At 44.1% G+C, this 20,000-nt stretch overlaps 1 protein-coding gene across 3 annotated transcripts in view; it reads left to right on the top strand.

Moving 5' to 3' along the window:
* The window catches only part of rbfox3a (RNA binding fox-1 homolog 3a), a 399,003-nt gene that overhangs the window by 352,745 nt on the left and 26,258 nt on the right, over positions 1 to 20,000 (top strand). For all 3 annotated transcript variants that reach the window (XM_084040219.1, XM_084040217.1, XM_084040218.1), the window contains 5 exons: positions 1,184 to 1,330; positions 10,999 to 11,052; positions 14,992 to 15,084; positions 16,393 to 16,453; positions 18,282 to 18,335. In XM_084040219.1, the coding sequence (XP_083896345.1) occupies positions 1,184 to 1,330; positions 10,999 to 11,052; positions 14,992 to 15,084; positions 16,393 to 16,453; positions 18,282 to 18,335 (409 nt within the window). The remainder of the gene's footprint in view (positions 1 to 1,183; positions 1,331 to 10,998; positions 11,053 to 14,991; positions 15,085 to 16,392; positions 16,454 to 18,281; positions 18,336 to 20,000) is intronic.

A 20,000-nucleotide genomic window follows, 5' to 3' on the forward strand; every position in this document is an offset into this window, starting at 1 on the left:
GAGCCCAGGCTGCCATAACGGATGGACTGGTGAAATTACCCAGAATGCAACATGACATTATGGCACTTCTCTCGCTCATCCGACCATCTATTTCCCCACCATTTATCTGGGAATTGGTTGTGGTGTGAGCAGGTACGGGTAGCGCAGACAGCCTGAACTAGACATCTCCCAGCTGTGGGTCCCCACAGGAGACAGCACATGCCCAGAATAACTCGGCGGGGAAGCGTCCTAATCAGCTGCCCGAACCTCCTCACCTGGCTCCTCGCTGGAGTAGCACTTCCACTCGACGCTCCGTCCAGATGTCTGACGGAAACTCATTCTGCAATTGTTTCTGTCATTACCGTTGGAGGGAGGGAGGGAGGAGGGGATGTAGATCAACTGTTAAATCCAGAGCTTTGCCTTCAGGCTCGGCTCCCTCTTCGCCACGACGGTTCAGCATAGCAACCGCATTACTGCTGACACGGCTCCAATCTGCCTGTCAGTCCCACACTCCGGAATACGTTCCTAGATAGGCAGCTCGATGGGTATATCGTTTTATAATCCTACATTGAGCTATAAAGACAGACATTTTAATAAGAAATTCCATTTTTTTTATTCCCACATTGCTTTTTGGCCAGAAGGCAAAAGCCTGGAGCCGATCCCCGCCGACATTGGTTGAAGGCAGCGTTCACCTGGACTAGTCGGCAGTGTATTGCAGAACAGGCAACCGATCACACCTACGGGACATTTAGACTCATCGGTTATCCTGCATGTCATTGGACTGTGAGAGGAAGCCGAACCGGTACGCCCTAATATGATCATACAACATAAAATATGATGCCCTGAAGGTGCTTCGTGTTCTGAGTGAAGCCTTCGTTTTATTCCTCTGTCTCCCCTCTAAAGCCGATTATGATGTATGCTTTGGTGTAGAGATGTCACAGGTTGTTTAATGTTTTCTTATTCCTCTTCCTTCACATATTGCACATATTAATGTCATGAGAGCAGAGAGTATTGTAGTATTGAAAGCTACACGAGGTGTTCCCGTCGTCCTCATATTTTACATCATTGTTCTGTCAGTCCTCTTCTATTATACAGGATCTGCCTTTGTTTTTTTTAAATCAATCTGGACCTTCTTCTCACCTGGCTGTATATTTTTTTCTCTATATATATATAAATGTGTGGTGCTCTGTGTGTTCCCCGGCAGCAGGCGGAGGAGGTTGTACAGACGGAGGCCTCCCAGCAGCTCCACCTGCAGTCCAGTGATTCGTCGGAGAAGCAGCAGCCCAAGAGGTTACACGTCTCCAACATCCCTTTCCGTTTCCGAGACCCCGACCTCCGGCAAATGTTCGGGGTGAGATGACAACTGCATCACACACACACACACACACACACACACACCTTGTACTGAGATACCATACACTACAGGGGCAATTGTACATATCCAGTTGGAATGCCCTTTACCTCAAACCACTGAACCTCTGCTCTGGGGATGAAACATTCGGAGGCTATTTATAGGTTATTTTGCGATGGTTTTACAGGTCCGGCCTTCTTCAGATCAAATTATGCTGCATGTGATCCATGAACTAACATTAGTTTGATAACCCGGCTTGAGATTCAGTGATGTATGTAAAGTCAATAGCGAATAAAAAATGCATCATTGAATATTTATTTTATGTCCTTTGCCAGAAAAAAAAGTCAATATATAGAAAAGAGATGCTCATGCATACCATGGACGTTAGTTGCACTTACATGGATGATATATCTTCAACTTAAATTATTCCAACTGAAATGTTTACATGGGTGGCAAATTCAAAACATACTCGGAAGGTGATTGGATGAGCCATCTGTCAATCAAAGGTGATGACCAGTATGGAAGTTTAAGGCACTCCAGCTTGGCTTCACTTGAAGGTTGCCGCCCGTTCTGACCTCATCACTCAGACTTGACAGGGTTTTTGGAAATACTATCAAGTGGAGCAGCAATAATTTCAGCAACTTAAGCAGCAGTGTTTTATAACAGTGTTGCAGCAACAGCAATGGCAGAGCAAAAGGGAGCTTGACTTTAAATGTGACGCTTTCATACAACCGCGTCTGCATGGAATAGAGAATGTCCCGTTTGAGTGTAGTCGTGCGGCTCGAGCGCGCCCTGAAACTGTAAATAATTCACCCCTTTACCTTGGTTTGCCCCCTAACCCAAATTAGGCAGATCTTATTAATGTTTCATCTTCGGTGTCCGTCCTTAAGTGGTCCTTGGAGAGACGGACGGGTGGATAGCCATGCTCCAGTTCTCTCAACCAGTGAGAAACTTTTCACGTACAAGCACGAAGCAGGAAATGGAAAATGTAGTAACGACTTTATTAATTTACAGACCTGCTGCCTACCAACTCTGTAGGTCAGCGTAGGTTTTCAGTTGGACCGAATGAAGACAGATATTTGCTGTGGTTCCATTATTGTATTTTAATGCTCATTTTGAAGAATTGCATCAGAAATCAGAAATCAGAGGTTTGGACAAGTTTTTTTTTGCTTTTGTGCAAAAAGAGGGTTATAAAGAAGACGATTAACTTGCATGACTGATCAGCTGTTTCTGGTATTATCTTCCCATATATTAAAAATACTGTGACAAAAGCCAAAGACAGGAGGTCAAGCAAACCAAGAGCATCCAAGAGGCAGAGAACTTCCAAGACGAAAGCGAAAAATAACCAACATTAAGCTAAGATGGTGACAAACAGATGCCTCTGAATGTGGGAATGTAAACACAACAGTTCAGTGTGTTCTCAGTGAAACGTCTCACGGCCACATGGGACGGAGGATAAATGCAGCTCTGCATTAGAGGAAGGGAATAAAGAGGACGAGATACTGAAACAGTGACACCTTATTCTTAAATCTGTGTGTGTGTGTGTCTTTGTGTGTGTGTGTGTGTGTGTGTGTGTGTGTGTGTGTGTGTGTGTGTGTGTGTGTGTGTGTGTGTGTGTGTGTGAAGAGAAAGAGAAGGCTTGTTAAGAGACTGGCTGTGTAAAGTGTTTGCTGATGATGTAGGTGTTTACCTACCTACACACACACATACACACACATTACTGGGTATAGATTTACTGACACAAATCCAGCACTTACATTTAATATAATTGGAGGCTGGAGATTCACCCCCCCCCCCCCCCCCCCCCTCCAACACCACCCACCTCCCCATTCCTCCAGTGGAGTGGAACATCTGCTCGTGCAGACACCTTGTTCCAGAAGGAGGGGAGGCGGCGGCGTGCATCGCCTTCTCCAGCCTCCGAGCTCCTGATGTGGAGAAAAGAGGAGGGGATGGAAGGGCCCCATCAGTGGAGACACAATTAATGGGGTTCCTCAGCGAGGTTAAAAGGGAGTTTATCCTCATTAGATGTGTGCAGGGTGACAGCTCCCGGTTGTGGGCGCGAGGTGTGTGTGTTTGTGTTCGAGTGTGTGTGTTTTTCTTGAAAAAGGAGTGGGACTTTTTTCTTTTTTTTTTGGTCTCCAGTCACTTAGTGAAGTCTCCGAGGCGCCGAAACACCGCAGCACAATTATCCAGTGATGTCATCAGACAGGGGCGGAGTATGTGGATGTGAGAAAGAATGGAAGGGGAGGATAGGAGACGGGAATTAGAGGAGGCAGACAATCTGGTACAGTCGGTGAAGAGCAGGATCACAAAGACTGGATCACTGGAGAGCCGGGGCCAGAAAAGTGTATGTTTGTATATCAAATTTATAGTCACAGACAAAGAATACATAATTCAAATCATTCTGGTTCTTACTGGATCAGACCCACGAAGGTCTCCATCGCTGTCACTGGAACCAACATCACTTTGCTCCCAGTCCTCCCAGATAGACACCACCATCAGTGGTTGTATATACAGGGTGTTTGAAGATCTGTCACATGCTCCTGAAAAGCATTCAAATCAAATGAAAGTTGTTTTTTTGGTGAAATTAAGTTAGCTTTAGGTCTAAATATTGTTTAGTTTCAACACATTTTATGGAATTTAGTTGACGGCAGAGATATCTTTCACATTTCTTTTTTACTGAACTGTTTTTTTCCGTCCCCCACTTTTTTGGAAAACTTACCAGAAAAAGTTTTAAAGCTGATGCCGACTTCACAAGTGGCTTCTCAAACTGCTCGTTTTCAGCCGAGCAGTTTAGCAGTTTGGATCCGTTGTGTTTGTCGCTTCCCTGCGAGAGACGTAAACGGCTGTCATAGCCGTCACACACACACACACACACACACACACACACACACACACACACACACACACACACACACACACACACACACACAGAGACACATGCAGCACAGACTCGGCTTCCTCCCGGTTCTCTCTGCTGCTAATGGTCCTGCTTTTAAGGATTAATGCCTCGTGGGCAGGGCGGCGGCGTTCCAGTCCGCATTCCATCTGGGCTCAGTCTTGGCCACCGCAATGGGCTCCAGTGGCACGATCCTCCATTCACCCTAAAATGGGACTTGTGAGCAACTGGCTCGATCTCCCATTAGGGGGGGGGGGGGGGGGGGGCTACCACCACAATGCAAACAAAAGCAATAGCTAGGGCATTACAGCAAATGGAATCCTGTGTCATTTCAGCAAAAGCTGTAATAGAAAAGCAATATGGGCGCATTAAACAAAGCCATATAAAGAAGTTCAATCAAAGGTGATGCCGCCGCGAGCTGGCGGTCTATCTCTGTGATTTACACAATAACACTAGGTGATCCCCCCCCCCCCCCCTCCCCCTCACCCATATCCAATCCCTCTAGAGGTCCAGCCCAGGACCCAGGATTAAAGTGTACCACTGCAGCACACAAGGCGGGAAAAGGGTAGGGCCTCGGAAAAAGGAATAAAACTGGGTTCATTACCCAAGCTTATTTGAGTTTAATTCATAATTAGAACAACACATTTGGAGGGAAATTACTAGGCCGGGGAAGGGGCTTTTAATGGTAGAATGATAATTGGCACTCACAGCACCACTTCACTGATTCAATTCTCTCATTCTCAAGATGTGGCTGAAATCTGTAATCTACGACTGCGAACTCCAGATGATTTCCCTGCATGCACTGCACACTCACCTGCACGTCCAGGGTTATTCTGGGCTTTTTTGTCGTCCGTGCAGTTTTGTTGTTTTGCCCCCCCCCCCCTCCCTGCTAATTCCTTGTAATCATTCCCGATCCACGGAACCAAAATGTCCGCCGCAGGATCCAGCTGGCCCGCGCTGGTAGGAGGACCCCGTTCGTTTAGCCCCACACGGAGTGGAACCTGACAAGCCGATATGCAGGACCGCCGCCGTCCCCCGAGCTTCGGCTGTGTTTAATTAATAAGCAGGCACTTAGCGAGCCCGCCGCAAGAGGGTCCTTACTGTCACATTCCCAGAGGTAGGGGTCCTAAATGAGTCATTAGATACTCAGCGCACAGAGACGTGCACTCAGTCTGCACACACACACACACACACACACACACACACACACACACACACACACACACACACACACACACACACACACACACTCTGCTGAGGTAGACCATCCACGTGTGTATGTGTGTGTTTTTGTGTGTATTTGCACCGGGGGTTGGCTTTTGTGCTAATGGAGTTTTAATGACACCTTCTCTTGCCTAATCACCTGTTCTGGAGGTTTCCAGCAGACACAGGTAGCCCAGTGTTCCCAGCAAGGGAATTATTTTCTAATGTCTCCCGTTCACTTCTTCACTCTCATTTTGCCTCCGCCGAATTATTCCGTAAGGCTCCGATATCACCGGCTCCGCCCCCGAGGAGGTGCGGTGTAATTATAATCTGAAATCCTCTCGTTTACATCAACGTATCGGCGTAGTGGCGGAGCCGTTTGGCACCGAGCGGGTAGTTAGGAGGCTTTGCCGTCGTCGCGTCCCCCCCAGTGGCGCCGGTGTGTTTGTGTTGATTAAGGCAATTAGTGTTTAAAACAGAGAGGGACAGTGATGGAAGTTATTGCTCTGTTTACCATTAAGGCTACGCACAGCAGGTGAGACTGGTGATGTCATCAATTTTGAGTTATTGTGTGTTTTCGGTGCCATAACGACAGGCGGTTCATCCAATACACAAACAAGTTAAACACTTGTTAACAAATTCTGTTTAAAAAACAGTGTATTTTGCTTTTGAGTGGTGAAAAGCAACATTTAATTTCCTTATGAACTGCAGAACCGAAGTAGTTTTCTCGTAGTAGCCTTTAAGTACAATTCCTTTTTAATAAAAAGTACTTTTTATATTCAGCTCAGCTTTAATTGAGAGCTAATAAAGTCTAAATAAAAATAATGTCATACAATGTATGAAAGTACCTAACAGCATCCACTGCAACACTTTAGCAGCACATTAGTGATTTTAATATATACATATGATATATAATATATAATACTGACAGCTCCTATTCTGAATGCAAAGAGTGCTTTTACTTTTTAAATATTTTTAAGTACAATTTTGTGCATGGTGACACTTCTAGTTGACTTAAAGCCCTGAAATCCTTTGGTTTAAAAATCATAAATGTGTCTGTAAACATTAAATACTCATAACTAAATAAACAACAATGAGTTTCTTGGGGAATTATTCGTTTTTTTTAATAATAATCGGATTATCTTTACTGAGCTGTGCTTCACCAGGACTTAAAATAAATGTGTCCACATATCTGTTTTGTAAAGTAATGTTTTGGGGGTTTTTTTAATCACTAAGCCAGCTCCAGTATCACAGTAGGCCACTGCAGCTTTTCAAGGCAGCCAGCGTTGTGTGAGTCAGAAACAGCATTGTTCTGTGAGGGCACCACACTGAGGCTGATTTACACTTCTCTGTCTTCCCTGGAAACAGCTCTAATTTGGACTAATGGAGACCACTGCCTTCACAGACCAAACACTGGAATAGAGACGGATGAAGGAGGGGAAATAAAGTACAAAAACAACAGTGACTGGTGGAAAGATGCAACACGTTTCCATCCGATACCAGGGAACGAGTCACTGGTACCAATACCCATACTTTTCAAGACCTTTTGATGTATTTCAATAAAAAGGATAAAGTAGGAGTAAATAGTAATTATAATAATAGTATTACTAATAATAAAGTAGGAGTTCATCTACCATATTTCCATTAACTGGTAGAGATAAGATATTAAGAGTTATAACAAACAACATTAATTAGTAGTGAGTGTCAACTGAGGAGATTTTGTTTGAAGTCTTTAGTTGTCCAATTGAGCAATGTGTATCTAATGATTCCAAGTGAAGTTGTGGAGTTAAGGATTGCAGATCACTGATTGGTCAGAGAGAATCATTAAGGCAACAAATCAAATGTTAGATTTAGGCAACAAAACCACTTAGTTATGTTTCGGAAAAACATGATGATTGAAATTAGCATAACTACATAGAGTTATGTTGAGGCAACAAATCCACTTTTTAAGGTTTAGGCAACAAAATAAAGTTTATTTTATGTTAAAGAAAACCATCATAAATGCATAAAAACAACCCTTTGGGACCCAAGGCCTCACGGTTGAAAGCCCCGTGTTGTTGAACCCGACCTCATCCCCACCTGCCCTCCAAAAATAGTCTTTCTCCATATTTATTACATTTGATGAGAGAGAAGGTGGAGAAAGTCCGTCAAGTCAAGCCGAACCATGCAGCGAAAATAAGGCATAAATAAAGGGATAAACTTTGTTGCTATAACTTTCCCCAGTTTTTTTTTTTTTTTTCATAGACAGAGACATTTGTGTGGTCGCACCCTAGAAGGCAAAAACCAGTGACCAGATCCCCCACCACTATAGCGCCTCCCTGCTTCTTGTTCATCAGCTCATTGATCAAAAGTATTGGATTTGTGCTAACCAGGGCTGTATTTTGTGTGCATGAGTATGAACGTGTGTGTGTGTGTGTGTGTGTGTGTGTGTGTGTGTGTGTGTGTGTGTGTGTGTGTGTGTGTGTGTGTGTGTGTGTGTGTTGGCCTGCCGTACCGCTGGCATGGCTGACAGGGTAATTAGTTCTAATGAAATAACGCAGCCATTGTGGACAACAATTAAGGGTAGCTTTCATCCCGCTCATTAGGCTGAGTGGAGAAGCACTTTCATTTGCCCCGATTCTTAATGATCTGATCTTAAGGACACACCCACCCATTGAATGGATTCTCAAACACACACACACACACACACTTACAGGTGCATACATAGCCACTGTTAATTAATGTATGGTTCTTAAAGTCAGTTAAATGGTTCTACAAACCTTTAAAACAAATAAGAGGGACATTAACATTTTATTATTATTCTTTTACTTGACAGCTGCAGCGATGCTGTGTGTTTACATTATTCTAGGAAGTCAGAAATGGGATTATTTGAAGGTTTTTTACCCACTTAAGAATAATAGCTGGTATTTAGATGGTTTGACATAGAAAAACAGAAAAAAAAGCCTCAGTCAATCTCTTGCTAACTGCGACCAAAGTGCTTTTGTTGCATGATCTGACCTCGGTCTTATTTGTCGGGATCTTACATATCTGGAGTCCTACACACCTTGGCTGGTTGCTTTTTGGACTCCAGTTTTGAAGCCTCAAGTTCGACATTGTGGCCTTCACCATCTCGCAACTTTTACAACCAAATAAAATAATTGGCGATGCAGTTTCGCTGTAAGGGAGCGTGATTTCAGAGTAGGTGGATGGATGGTGTGTATTTCTGCGTTCTAGGAGTGTAACCTACTGTCTGTATGTGCAACATGTGTGTGTTTTATTTTGCTAGTGGACTTCCTTCATCTTCAGGGCTGGTGTTGTGACCTTGCCTTTGCTCTGCTGCCTCCTCCATGTTTATTTATTTATTGAAATAAACTACTTGATTCAAGGTCTAGTTATGGGGAGCACAAGGCTGAGCATTATCATACTGCCTGGCAAGGTTAGCGCTGCTTCTCTTAGCCATGAGCTCATCCCAGCTGCTCAAACTGAGCCGCCACTGATCCCAGATATTGGTCGTTATATTTATTCCCACTGAAGCTGAAAATAATTGCTGTTTCACGCTGATATTATTGGAGTGGTTTGGAAATCAAACTTCCGAACAACGTTATCATCTTGGTGTTTTTTTGGTGTGGTTAAAGGTGCAGCATCAGTGACGGCGCCTGTTTCCATAGACGTGATGAGAGGCTGCTTAGTCACTCTTTAACTTCACTTTGGCGCCGTTACATAAATACGGCACTTTTAGGCCTCAAGTGGAGAGTGCAGAGAAGTTCCTGTGCGTGCGTCTCATATTTTATTGAAGATTTATTAATGTACTTGTCAGCTGGTGGCGCTTGAGTTTCCTCTGATGCCGAGCGACCACGATGGTGCTCAGATGTGTTTATCAGTGTTTCTGTCCCGTCATCGGCTACTTCATATGAAAGAGTCACAGTCAGGAAAAATCACACGTAGCGGAAATGTTTCAAACATGTTTTATAAGGAATGAATGAATAGAAAACAAACATCCTGTTTTGTGTCCGACAGCTGTTATCGTTCTGAATGTCACTCCTGTCACCGAAAAAGGGGGAACAATTGTGTGATGTCAGGATATTGAAGTTACATAACAAACACAGGTGGAGTAGGATTTTAGCTTAAACAGCATTAATAACTAGAAACCGTTTTTGTTTTGTTTTTAGGCTGTGCTGGAGAAGAGTTCATTAAATGTTTAGCTGACAAAAATGTTTATTTGAATCCAAATGCCACAATAATCTAAGCAAATCAAGGATCCCCAACAATACCAAGTTAATGAGGTCTTCAATTATACTAAATATATAGATAGATAGTTTCTTTACATGGGCAAACAGAATACTAATCCACCAAATGTGATGCTATGAATTCATATTCATAAGTGCAACATTACGCCCTAAAATTATACTTTTTACGAAATAAGACTTGAATCTAGAGATTGAGAACCTAAATGCATGTTTATAATGTTTACTGTGACAATAAATCAAAGAGAGAAGTAGAGTCATTTTCTCATAGATCCATGCAATCAGACTTCTTTTTGCCCCCTGATGGCCAGCAGACAGAATGCAAGTTCAAGGCACTTCAGCCTTGGCTTCACTTTTCAGAATTGGAGTTCTCCACCTTGTACAAACTCCATCAAAAGTCTCTTCAGCTGTTAGATCTTCACTTCACAAGCACATTTGCTCATGTCCTCTCTCCTCGCAAGCTTTCCTAAGACACAAAGGAAAGGAAGTGAGAAACACAATAAAGGAGACTTGGGATGAACCCCTCATCTTGTTTAAACACATGTAACAGCCACACTTTCCACCTACATCAATGCGCCGTGGAGGCGTGGCCAGCAGCCGTCTCACCCCACGGTAATTAGCCAATTAAAATGACGCATGGAGCCAATCAAGGCCGTTAAGAGCTGGATCCAGATAGAAGCTATAGGCGGCCGAACGCACGGGTAGACATGTGAGGAGGGCTCGGGCAGGTAATTACTGTGATGGCCGGCATCATGGGCAGATAAACAAATGTATGGCTCATCATAAGCCTTGATGGGCTACCCCCCCCTTCGCTACCGACCCCCTCCTCCCCCGCAAATACAAGCGATTTCCTGTTTTAAGGGACTTTGCCTCGCACTAAAAGCACTCCGGCTCTGCTCTTTTCTCCGTTTGCGAGCGGGGAGAGGAGAAGCACCGTGATGGGCATCATTAAGATCGGCGGTGCGTACTGAGGCGTTGCGTTGCTATAGTGTCCACATCCACCACCGTAATGTTCATTAACACTCGTCCCCCAACACACACACACACACACACACACACACACACACACCACTTTATTACCACAACACAGCAAACACAGCATTAAACAGCATTAGGAGTAAATGGATATTTTATTAATCTCATTGTCGGGTGAAGAGGAGTTTGTTAATTTGGAGCATTGACTGCTTGACCTTTTTAGCTCTTTTTTTTTTTCCTTTTTCATTTGAGAGCATGAGAGAAGAGCGCGGGTCGCCATGTTCTAATTATTTCCCTCCCCCCTTCCCCCTTCTCCGTCTTTTTCTCCCCACCCTCCTCCCTTTCTCCTCCTCCCTTGTCTTCCACAGCAATTTGGCAAGATTTTAGACGTGGAGATTATTTTTAACGAGCGAGGCTCCAAGGTAAGTGTAACCACACATCCACATATGATTCTACAGCCGACTGTGTTCGCCCCCCTCTCCCCTGCCCTCCTCCTCCTCTCGCAGTCCTCTCGCCGCCTCCGTGGCTCTCCTTCCTACCCGTCGAATAGTAATTACAAAGTGGAGTCGGTGACACTCGCCTGCAGGCAGCTCCTCCACCTTAGCGGCCTGCCATGCATTGTGACGTACAATGAAGCGCTCCCACTTATCTTAACGCTGGCAGAAGGATTCAAGCAGTCTGCACACACACACACGGCTGTCTCGCCTGTTTAGCTTCTCGACCTATAGCGCCAAGGAGTGGGATGTCCTCCACCCACCTCCACCCGGGACAGTCAATCAGTACACGCTGATCCCATGAAGTTTTCACGAGGATAAATATCTGTTTTGCTCATTATATTATATATATATTCTCACTCTCTAGCCATTTCATTTTTGGATTCGGCTCGAGAGCCGAAGTTCCGACACAAACTAGTTCTTACAAAGCGGCGAGTTCTTAGTCAATACCTACATCTACTACCTGTGTAGCTGACAAGGCTCATTTGCTCAGCTATTGGTTGATTTATTGACTGGCTGACTTTACTCATACAGAGGAAACTCACCGAGAGCCAGAGAGAGTCCAGACGGACAAATGATAACCGGGACATCTGCTTATATGATGAATAAGTCAAATAAGCAAATATATGTATTATGGAACGCTGTTTTGGAAGTTATTATGTATATAAAATGTGAAGTTTGAGTGTATGGCATGAAAGTGAGAACATAGGATATGAACCTTGAATATATGGATTGAAAGTCAGAATATATTGAATGAAACTTGAATATATTGAATGGCATTTTGAGAATATTGAATGAAATTTAAAAGTAAAATGTTAAACTTTATATATTGGACATATATGATTGAAACTTGAATATATCGAGTTAATTTCTATTCTCTTCAAGTTTCTTTATTTGGTTTCACTTTATTATATTTATTTATATTTAATTTAGTTTATTATATTATATCTATTTGGAACTTTGTTGGAGTGTTAAAATACAAAGGTTACACCAGACATGTTTAACTTTCAGGAGCATATTTGTTAGAGTTAATGTAATAAGGAACACCACGTTTCCGGAGTGATAACTGGCCATTTCATAAAAGCTATGGAGGAATGTGTATTTGTAGTTCTAAGGTTCATAGGACAGCCAGCTCGTGATTTAGCATGCTCATTAAAAGCTTTCACACAGAAGGACGATTACCCAGAAAGCAGTCTGACAGGTCTTGTTTACATTCCCTGCGTCGGCCGCGTCCCATTCCCGAGAACACTAATCATTTACACGCGATGAAAGAAAAAAGAACGCAGACTTTCTCTGCATTAGAGCAGCCGACGTATCTATACGTGGTAACAAAATGTCAGAAGGATTCATTTTGCTCCCACTTCACACTTTTAAACATGTTTTATCTGCTCCCCCTCTCAAGGGCAGGCCTATGTGTTATTTATACCCAGAGGAAGGCAGTGAATCCTCCACATGCATAAGAGATCATGTCGCCAGGCGCTGCTCGCACATATTATCTGGCCAGGCAATTACAAGGCAACGACTGGCCCAGGATACATAAGCTAAAAGTGCTTGTCCAACAGGTGTGTCTGCCAGGCATATTAAGTGGAGTTCATTCTCTGCCTCCTCGCCATGACTCAGCAAGTCTGAGAGCGTGGACCACTCCTATGTGCAGCACTGGGAGGGGAGGGAGGTTATCTAGAGAATGAAACTGACACCAGGACGCTGGTGAACGGAGCTTTTAAGGTCCTGGAAGGGTTCCGGAAAGAGAGGAGCCACTTCAGAAAAAGCAGGGAATCGTGTTGTGATTTCAATCAGCAGAATGAGTCTCGGTGATGTTTAGACTGACAGGTTGAAGCTGAGGAACCACCAACACCTGGGGAGAGGAGAGGAAAGAGAGACTTACCTTCCTTAGTCTGGGGCCTCACGTTGTATGGCCGTGTGATATGGAGGATACGTGAAGGTCCAGCTAGAACTAGACTGTCCACAGATCACATTCACCTGAAGACTTCAAATTAGGAAAATGTGCCGCTACATTGTCAAATTTAGTTTCCTATTATAGGCAATAAAGTAAGAATTTTTAGAGGGCAATGAAACGAGGCAAATCATGATTTCTATATATCTGTGTTGTGACGGCACAGAGCTAGAACATATCTGAGACTTTTTAGTGGTTTTCCATTGAGATTTTTACATTCTTTATGTTATCTATATTGCCCTTCGATATAATAAGATACTCCGAAGCTACACTTCCACGTTGACCTCAGCGGTTGGTCCCATTTGGATTGTTTCCAGGCCATTAAAGGGCATTATCAGTGGCTAACATTGTAATGCTAAAGACGCTAAAGCCAAACCTACCAAATTGGGAAAGGGAACCCTAAATGTAATGTTGTGAATTGAAATGTACAACTTTACATTTTGGAGACACAACTACTAGATTGTGTTAAAATTAGAAGGCTACTCTAGAATATTCCCATCATTCTCTTCATGAAATCCTTCAATAAACCTCTTAAATTGATAGATTAGTGACTCATTGATGCATGTGATGCACATGCCAAGCCTCTATGGAAAATTACCACTGCAGTCACCAACACTTCATCTAACTGCTTGTCTTGATTGAATCCTTCTGACCTGCTTGTATTGATCTATGTTCTCCGTGTTCTGCGATCACAGCAGTGAACCTGGTAAGTACGTCGTTGTTGGAACCGAGTGGTTCACGAAGGAGCGTCAGGGTTTTTCCCTCCGAGCAGAGAGAAGATGAATGAATTGTTGTCTGTTTTTAGTCATAGCTGAGAGATCCGAGAGACGTCTCAGGCTGTTCATCTGTTCCGTTAATGGAGTGTTCATTAATGGTTCTGAGAATGTAGATCAGATGGGGCTGAACGTGGCTCGTTGACGCTGATCTACGATATAAAATACGTCAGCCCCTTTCGCTTGAACTCGGAAGCTCGTAGCGTTAGCGGTTGCTAATGGAGAAACCCCATTGGCTCCTAACTTCCTGTTTGCTTCTAAAAACTTGTGGTCCCCGCAGCGCTCCGTGCCGCACAAATAATATTCATGTAGATGGAGTAAGACAACAGAATCCTTGCTTGGCGTGTCCGCGGCACTAAGTGTGATTAAACAGGTGCTCGCGGCTCTAATACGTCTCTCGGCAAGTTCCTGATGAAGTTGAGGAACGCCGGAGCAGGTGGAGAAGGAATATTTAACATAAAGCCCCTCCGCCCGGGCGTTAATCAATGAGAGCAGAGATGATTCTTCTGCTTTCTCGCTCTCTGCCCGCTTTGAGCTCGCTGACATAGACGGATGAGGCTGTGCACTCTGCAGGGTTTGGAGGCATGTTTTACCGCATATGGGCTGTCTGAGTGAGCTGCATCTCCGGGCCCCAGTCTGGGTTAGGCGGACACAGTCTCATGAGCGAGCTGCGTCCCGGGGCTCAGAGAGTCACGGCTGACTGATACCGTGGAGATTGTAATTGTGTGGCACTTATCCGCTCTCCCACAGGGGCCTCGGCACACCGGCACGGCAGCTACAAACACACACACATCCCAACCTCTCCTGGAGGTGTGTGTGTGTGAGTGTGTGTGGAGGCTTTCATTCCATCTGCTAATTCAATTAGGTCTCTCTGTAAACGCCAGTCTGGGATGGAACAAAAGGATGGGAAGATAGAAAGGAGGCGGTCATTTCAGTTTAACCCCCGAGCTCTCTTTCCCCTGTAACTCTCATGTTTGTGTCACCAGCCTGACGTCTCCGACCTTTGACCTGCAGCTCTTCTCTCATCTGTGCTTTTGTGTCTTTTCTCTTCTCTCTCTCCTTCTTCTCCTTCTTTCCCCCACATTTCTTCCGTTTTGTCGCTCGATTTCCGACGCCACCTCCTCCCCTCCGGCGCTGCAGGGCTTCGGGTTTGTAACATTTGAAACGAGCGCAGATGCCGACCGTGCACGGGAGAAACTAAATGGTACAATCGTAGAGGGACGCAAAATAGAGGTGCCTTCCTTTTCCTGTCTCTCCTTACCTCCTCTTACCCCCCCACACCTCCCCTCTTCTTTTGTTACTCCTCCCCCAACTTTCTCTTCCGTTTCTCTGCCTGCCTGACGTTTCCTGCAATACTCCCTCCCTCCCTCCCCTCTCTCCCTCCATCCATTTCCTCTCTCCTGCCTGCTGCACCTTGAACGCTGCATGCTGAACCCTGATCCGTAAGTGTGTGTGTGACAAAGAGAAGACCTATTCAGTGGTGTGTGTGAGAGTGTTGTGGCATGTGCATGAGGTCACAGTGGTTTGGATTTGAGTGAGAACCCCCTCACGTTTAAAAAAAATAAAAAATGACGCCCTTCCAAATGGTGATCAGTGATGTGCCTCACGCGTTGTTTAATGGCGTCGCCCTCAAACCTCGGCAGCGAGCGTTCCATTTCTATGTCACCATCCTCTCGCATGGGGAGTGAATTCTCTCCCGCCTCTCCATCCGTCTGCTCACTCTCCTTTTTTTTTTCTTCCATTTTATCTCAGCAGGGTTCATCTAATAGAATAATTTAAAGGCAGTTTCAGATACTTATTTATTCAAATTCAGTTCATCCACAAGCATCTCTTAGAACGTATATTTACTGTTCTAACTACTATTTCCTGTTAACACTTCTGAGGAAATGTAAACACTTTTTTTTTTACAGTAAGGATGGGAGACAAGTTAGAAAGGCAACACATGCTGGTCTTTTTCACCCAAACCTTTAAGGTTTAAGTGTCTAAACTGGACCATAAATAATGTATTGATGCTGGAAATATTGACAGAATGGCCTTTTTGGTGACTTTATAATATGCTGATTAACATTGTGTTCATGCAAAATGATGATATTTCTTTCCATAAACATATTTTCTGTCTAGGAGATCAAGCTGAATTCAACCTGCCACTTTTAAATGAGCTCAGAGCCCCTTTATAGTGAAATATTAGCAAGTAATAAACATATAGAATATGTAGATGGAGCGTCCTCAAGGCCAGATATCTTTTCACCTGCAAGTGGCCCAAAGAAAAGAGCTTGTGTAACGTTCAGGGTTTTACAAACTGCAGGATTTCTGTGCATTCATTCTTGTGTTTACATGTGAACATTTGTCTGATGTGGTTGAATGTGTTTCGACATCAGACCTTCGTCTCATTGCATGAAGCCTCAGGCGCTGGAATGACGAGACGCCGGCATGGCATGGAGAGTGGATGTGACGTGGATCGTCCCCAGTTTTTCTTCATGTTATTGTGTGTTTGTTTTTGTGTCTCTGCTTCCACGCTAACATCTGTCTGTCTGCTGACAGGTCAACAACGCCACAGCCAGAGTAATGACCAACAAAAAGGTGGCAAACCCTTACACAAACGGTAAGACCTCAGATCCTCACATCCTCTTTTCTCCTACGCTGGGTTTCGTCTTCTTGCCCATCAATCCATTCCACTGCCGGAATCAAACCTGGCAACGTATCTCATGGTCACATAGAAGGAGTAAAACATGATCCAGCTCATACCCACCGAGGTGGATTTTGAATGGAGAGGGAATCAAAAGCTATAATTGGAAGTCGGGCCCGCAGATTCTGCCTTCACACAGAAAGAGTTGTTCACATTTGATTAATGAAATCAATATTTGTCAAAGAGGCAGTCGATTTGCTTTGAAATATCATGCAAATAGCAAAGAGAAATCTGTTCTTGCTGTAGAAGGGATAAAAGGGAGAAGGGAGGCGGAGGAAGGGGGGGGGGGTTAAAGGGGAAGAAGGGAGGAGGGGGGAGGGGGTCTAAATGAATAGAGCCAATAAAAGAGCCAGGAGCCATTCGTAAAGAGGGAGAGAAGGGCCTTTAGGGTGTGTTTCTCTCCTCCGTCTCTCTCACAGGCCGTCAGTCATGTGGATGGAATGAAAGAGGGGAGGAGGGAGAGAGAGAGAGGGAGAGACAGAGAGAGAGGGAGAGAGAGAGGGAGGGAGTTAACGGGGGAGATGGCGAAAAGCAAAAGGAGGGAGGATGAACAAGAGAAGGAATTAAATGGCTAGACATGTCAGCACCTCTCTTCCACACACACACACACACACACACACACACACACACACACACACGCACATGCACACACACACACACATACATATATACACACCTCCATCCTGTTTGAGGCTGCGGAGAAAGAGAGGATGAGCCCTGAAGGGTTTTCCATTCGTCACTGTCATCAAGCCCTAAGCACCAACAAACACACACACAGACACACACACACACACACACACACACATACCAGCCTTTAATAACTCCATTCTAACCTTTAGTCTAAACTGAGAAGCCACACACACACACACACACACACACACACACACACACACACACACACACACACACACACACATACCAGCCTTTAATAACTCCATTCTAACCTTTAGTCTAAACTGAGAAGCCACACACACACACACACACACACACACACACACACACACACACACACACACACACACGACCACAGATCCAGCCATGAGAACCATCTTCTGAACATCTCAATAATATCAGTGTTCATCCTTTATTTATCTATTTATTTATTTATTCATTTATTCATTCATTCGTCAGTTTTTTTCCCTGCCTGTCTCTCTACTTCTATGACATGGACCACATCTCACACACACACACACACACACACACACACACACACACACACACGATTATCCTTTATAACCATGGTTCATTTTTATATTGACATTATTATTGTTATTGTCATAATTAATATTGTTCTTTTTTATATTTTGATAAGTATTAGTACCATTACTATTAATATTGTCATTATTAGAATTATGACTACTATTAATTAATCAACTATTATTTTCTATTTGTCTATTTTTATTTGATTTTATTACTTTATTTAAAATAGTTTGCACCAATAAAAAAAGAGAGAAAGAAGAAGACGTTTATATGCACTAAAACAAGATGACACATTATTTAGAGATTCAACAGACCATCTCTTATTATGGTGTGCCTCAAATAAAGCAAGACAATAAAATAGTTCATAAAATACATATAGACTTGTGTAATTAAATACACTCATTGATTGTGTTTGGTCTGTTTGTGAATATTCTCCAGTTAAAGTCAATATTTCATATCAAATGCACAACAAACTAACAGTGTGTGTGTGTGTGTGTGTGTGTGTGTGTGTGTGTGTGTGTGTGTGTGTGTGTGTCCTGTGCAGGCTGGAAGCTGAATCCAGTGGTTGGAGCGGTATATGGCCCTGAATTTTATGCAGGTAAAGAAAATGCATTTTTGAACAAACACTGTACGCTCGAATCCTTATTTAAACTGCTCACTCTTTATATCCACCCTCCTTTTTCATCTTTATGTCCTTCCCCTTGTCTTCTTCTCTAAGACGTCCCGACGCAGATTACAGATTTACATGTTATGTGTGTGCGGTTTGAAGCGGCAGCTTGGTTTCATTTGGTAGAAGTGCTGAGACCGTCCGCTCCCCTTAACTGCTCTACTTTTTGCTCATTAGTCTGAAATCTGTTCGTTCCCAGACAGCTTTACAGCACTCCTCTAAATAACCACCCTGACAGACAGAGGCCATCCATCTCTTTTATTTCTCCTTCCCCTCTTTTCTTGCTTTCCTGCCTCCATCCCCCCCCCCCCCCCCCCCATCCATCCCCTCCGTCCATCCGACCAAACAGCAACCTCAGATGACCTCCGAAGCCATTGTCACGGTTCCCTCTGCTCCGCCGCTTGTGGATCTGTGTGTTTATGATGTGGGTTTGTGTTGGGATGGCCAGGCATGGTTCAAACAGGGAACAAAGAACAGAGGAGGCAGGCTTGGGCAGTAGAAAGTGCAAAGGAAAGAAAAGATCACAGATGTGGTGAGATTTGCGTGATCAGCACCATGGACAGCACCGTGGACAGCACTAGGCCTCCAACAAACAAGAATCTACAGAATGCAGCTCATTGGACATTTTATTCTGCTCTCACTGTCTGTTACTCCTTATTGGCCGGAGCAAGACACACTGGAAAAGACTTATTGACTTATTTGTAATGGTTTCAATGCTGGGACACAAAACAGGGAAACAACTTTCACAAAATTGCTGAGAAATGAGCTGGTTTGATGCAGGCGGAAACATCCGGTTCTGAAAAGCTGAAGTTCCTTCAACTTGCATTATTTCTACTGGCCATCAGGGGGCGACTCCTCTGGTTATAACAAAGGAGTCAGTGATGAGTAACATTTGAGGCATTTGTCCAGCAACTGATCTGATTTATTTAAACATGGCTGACACCTCCTCCAAGCCTCGGAGATGCTAATTTATAGGATGTTTATACATGGAGGAATCTTAAAAGCACCACTCGTGCCAAGCCTAAACAACACCATATGCCTCCCTTCATCCCAGGAGGAGGGATGGATGGATGGATGAATGGATGGATGGATGGAAACGTGGGAAAACTACACCAAAACAGAGAAAATAGGGGAAATCAGCCACGGTTTCTGCCCTCTACATTTCCCATTTGTTCATACCTTCTTCTCATTACAGGAATCTTTCTTATGGCTGAGATCTGTTGGCATTCACTCACCCGTACATATGCAGTGTATCTATCCACACAGTCCACCAGGCGTCCTCTCTCTCTCCCTCTCCTCTCGTCACTCTCCCGTATGACAAATGAAAAATTCCCACCTGTAAGTGAAAGTGCGTGGGATTGGGATTTCTTCTGGAATAATTATGAGTGCATTTAATCTAGTTTGGGGAGGGAGTAAAGCAGGATGTAAAGGGGGATGTAAGGGCGATTAATCACCCTTTATCAGACGGCGTTCCCAGCACCCATCAGCTGAATCGGCCTCCATAAATCCTGGCCAGCTGACAGTGCACTCCATCTCCATTGCCGGGCTCGGCTACAGGTTTATTGTGCGCAAATCCCATTCAGAAGAATGACAGAT

The sequence above is a fragment of the Eutrigla gurnardus genome, assembly GCF_963514095.1.
Source record: "Eutrigla gurnardus genome assembly, chromosome: 22".
NCBI lineage: Eukaryota > Metazoa > Chordata > Actinopteri > Perciformes > Triglidae > Eutrigla > Eutrigla gurnardus.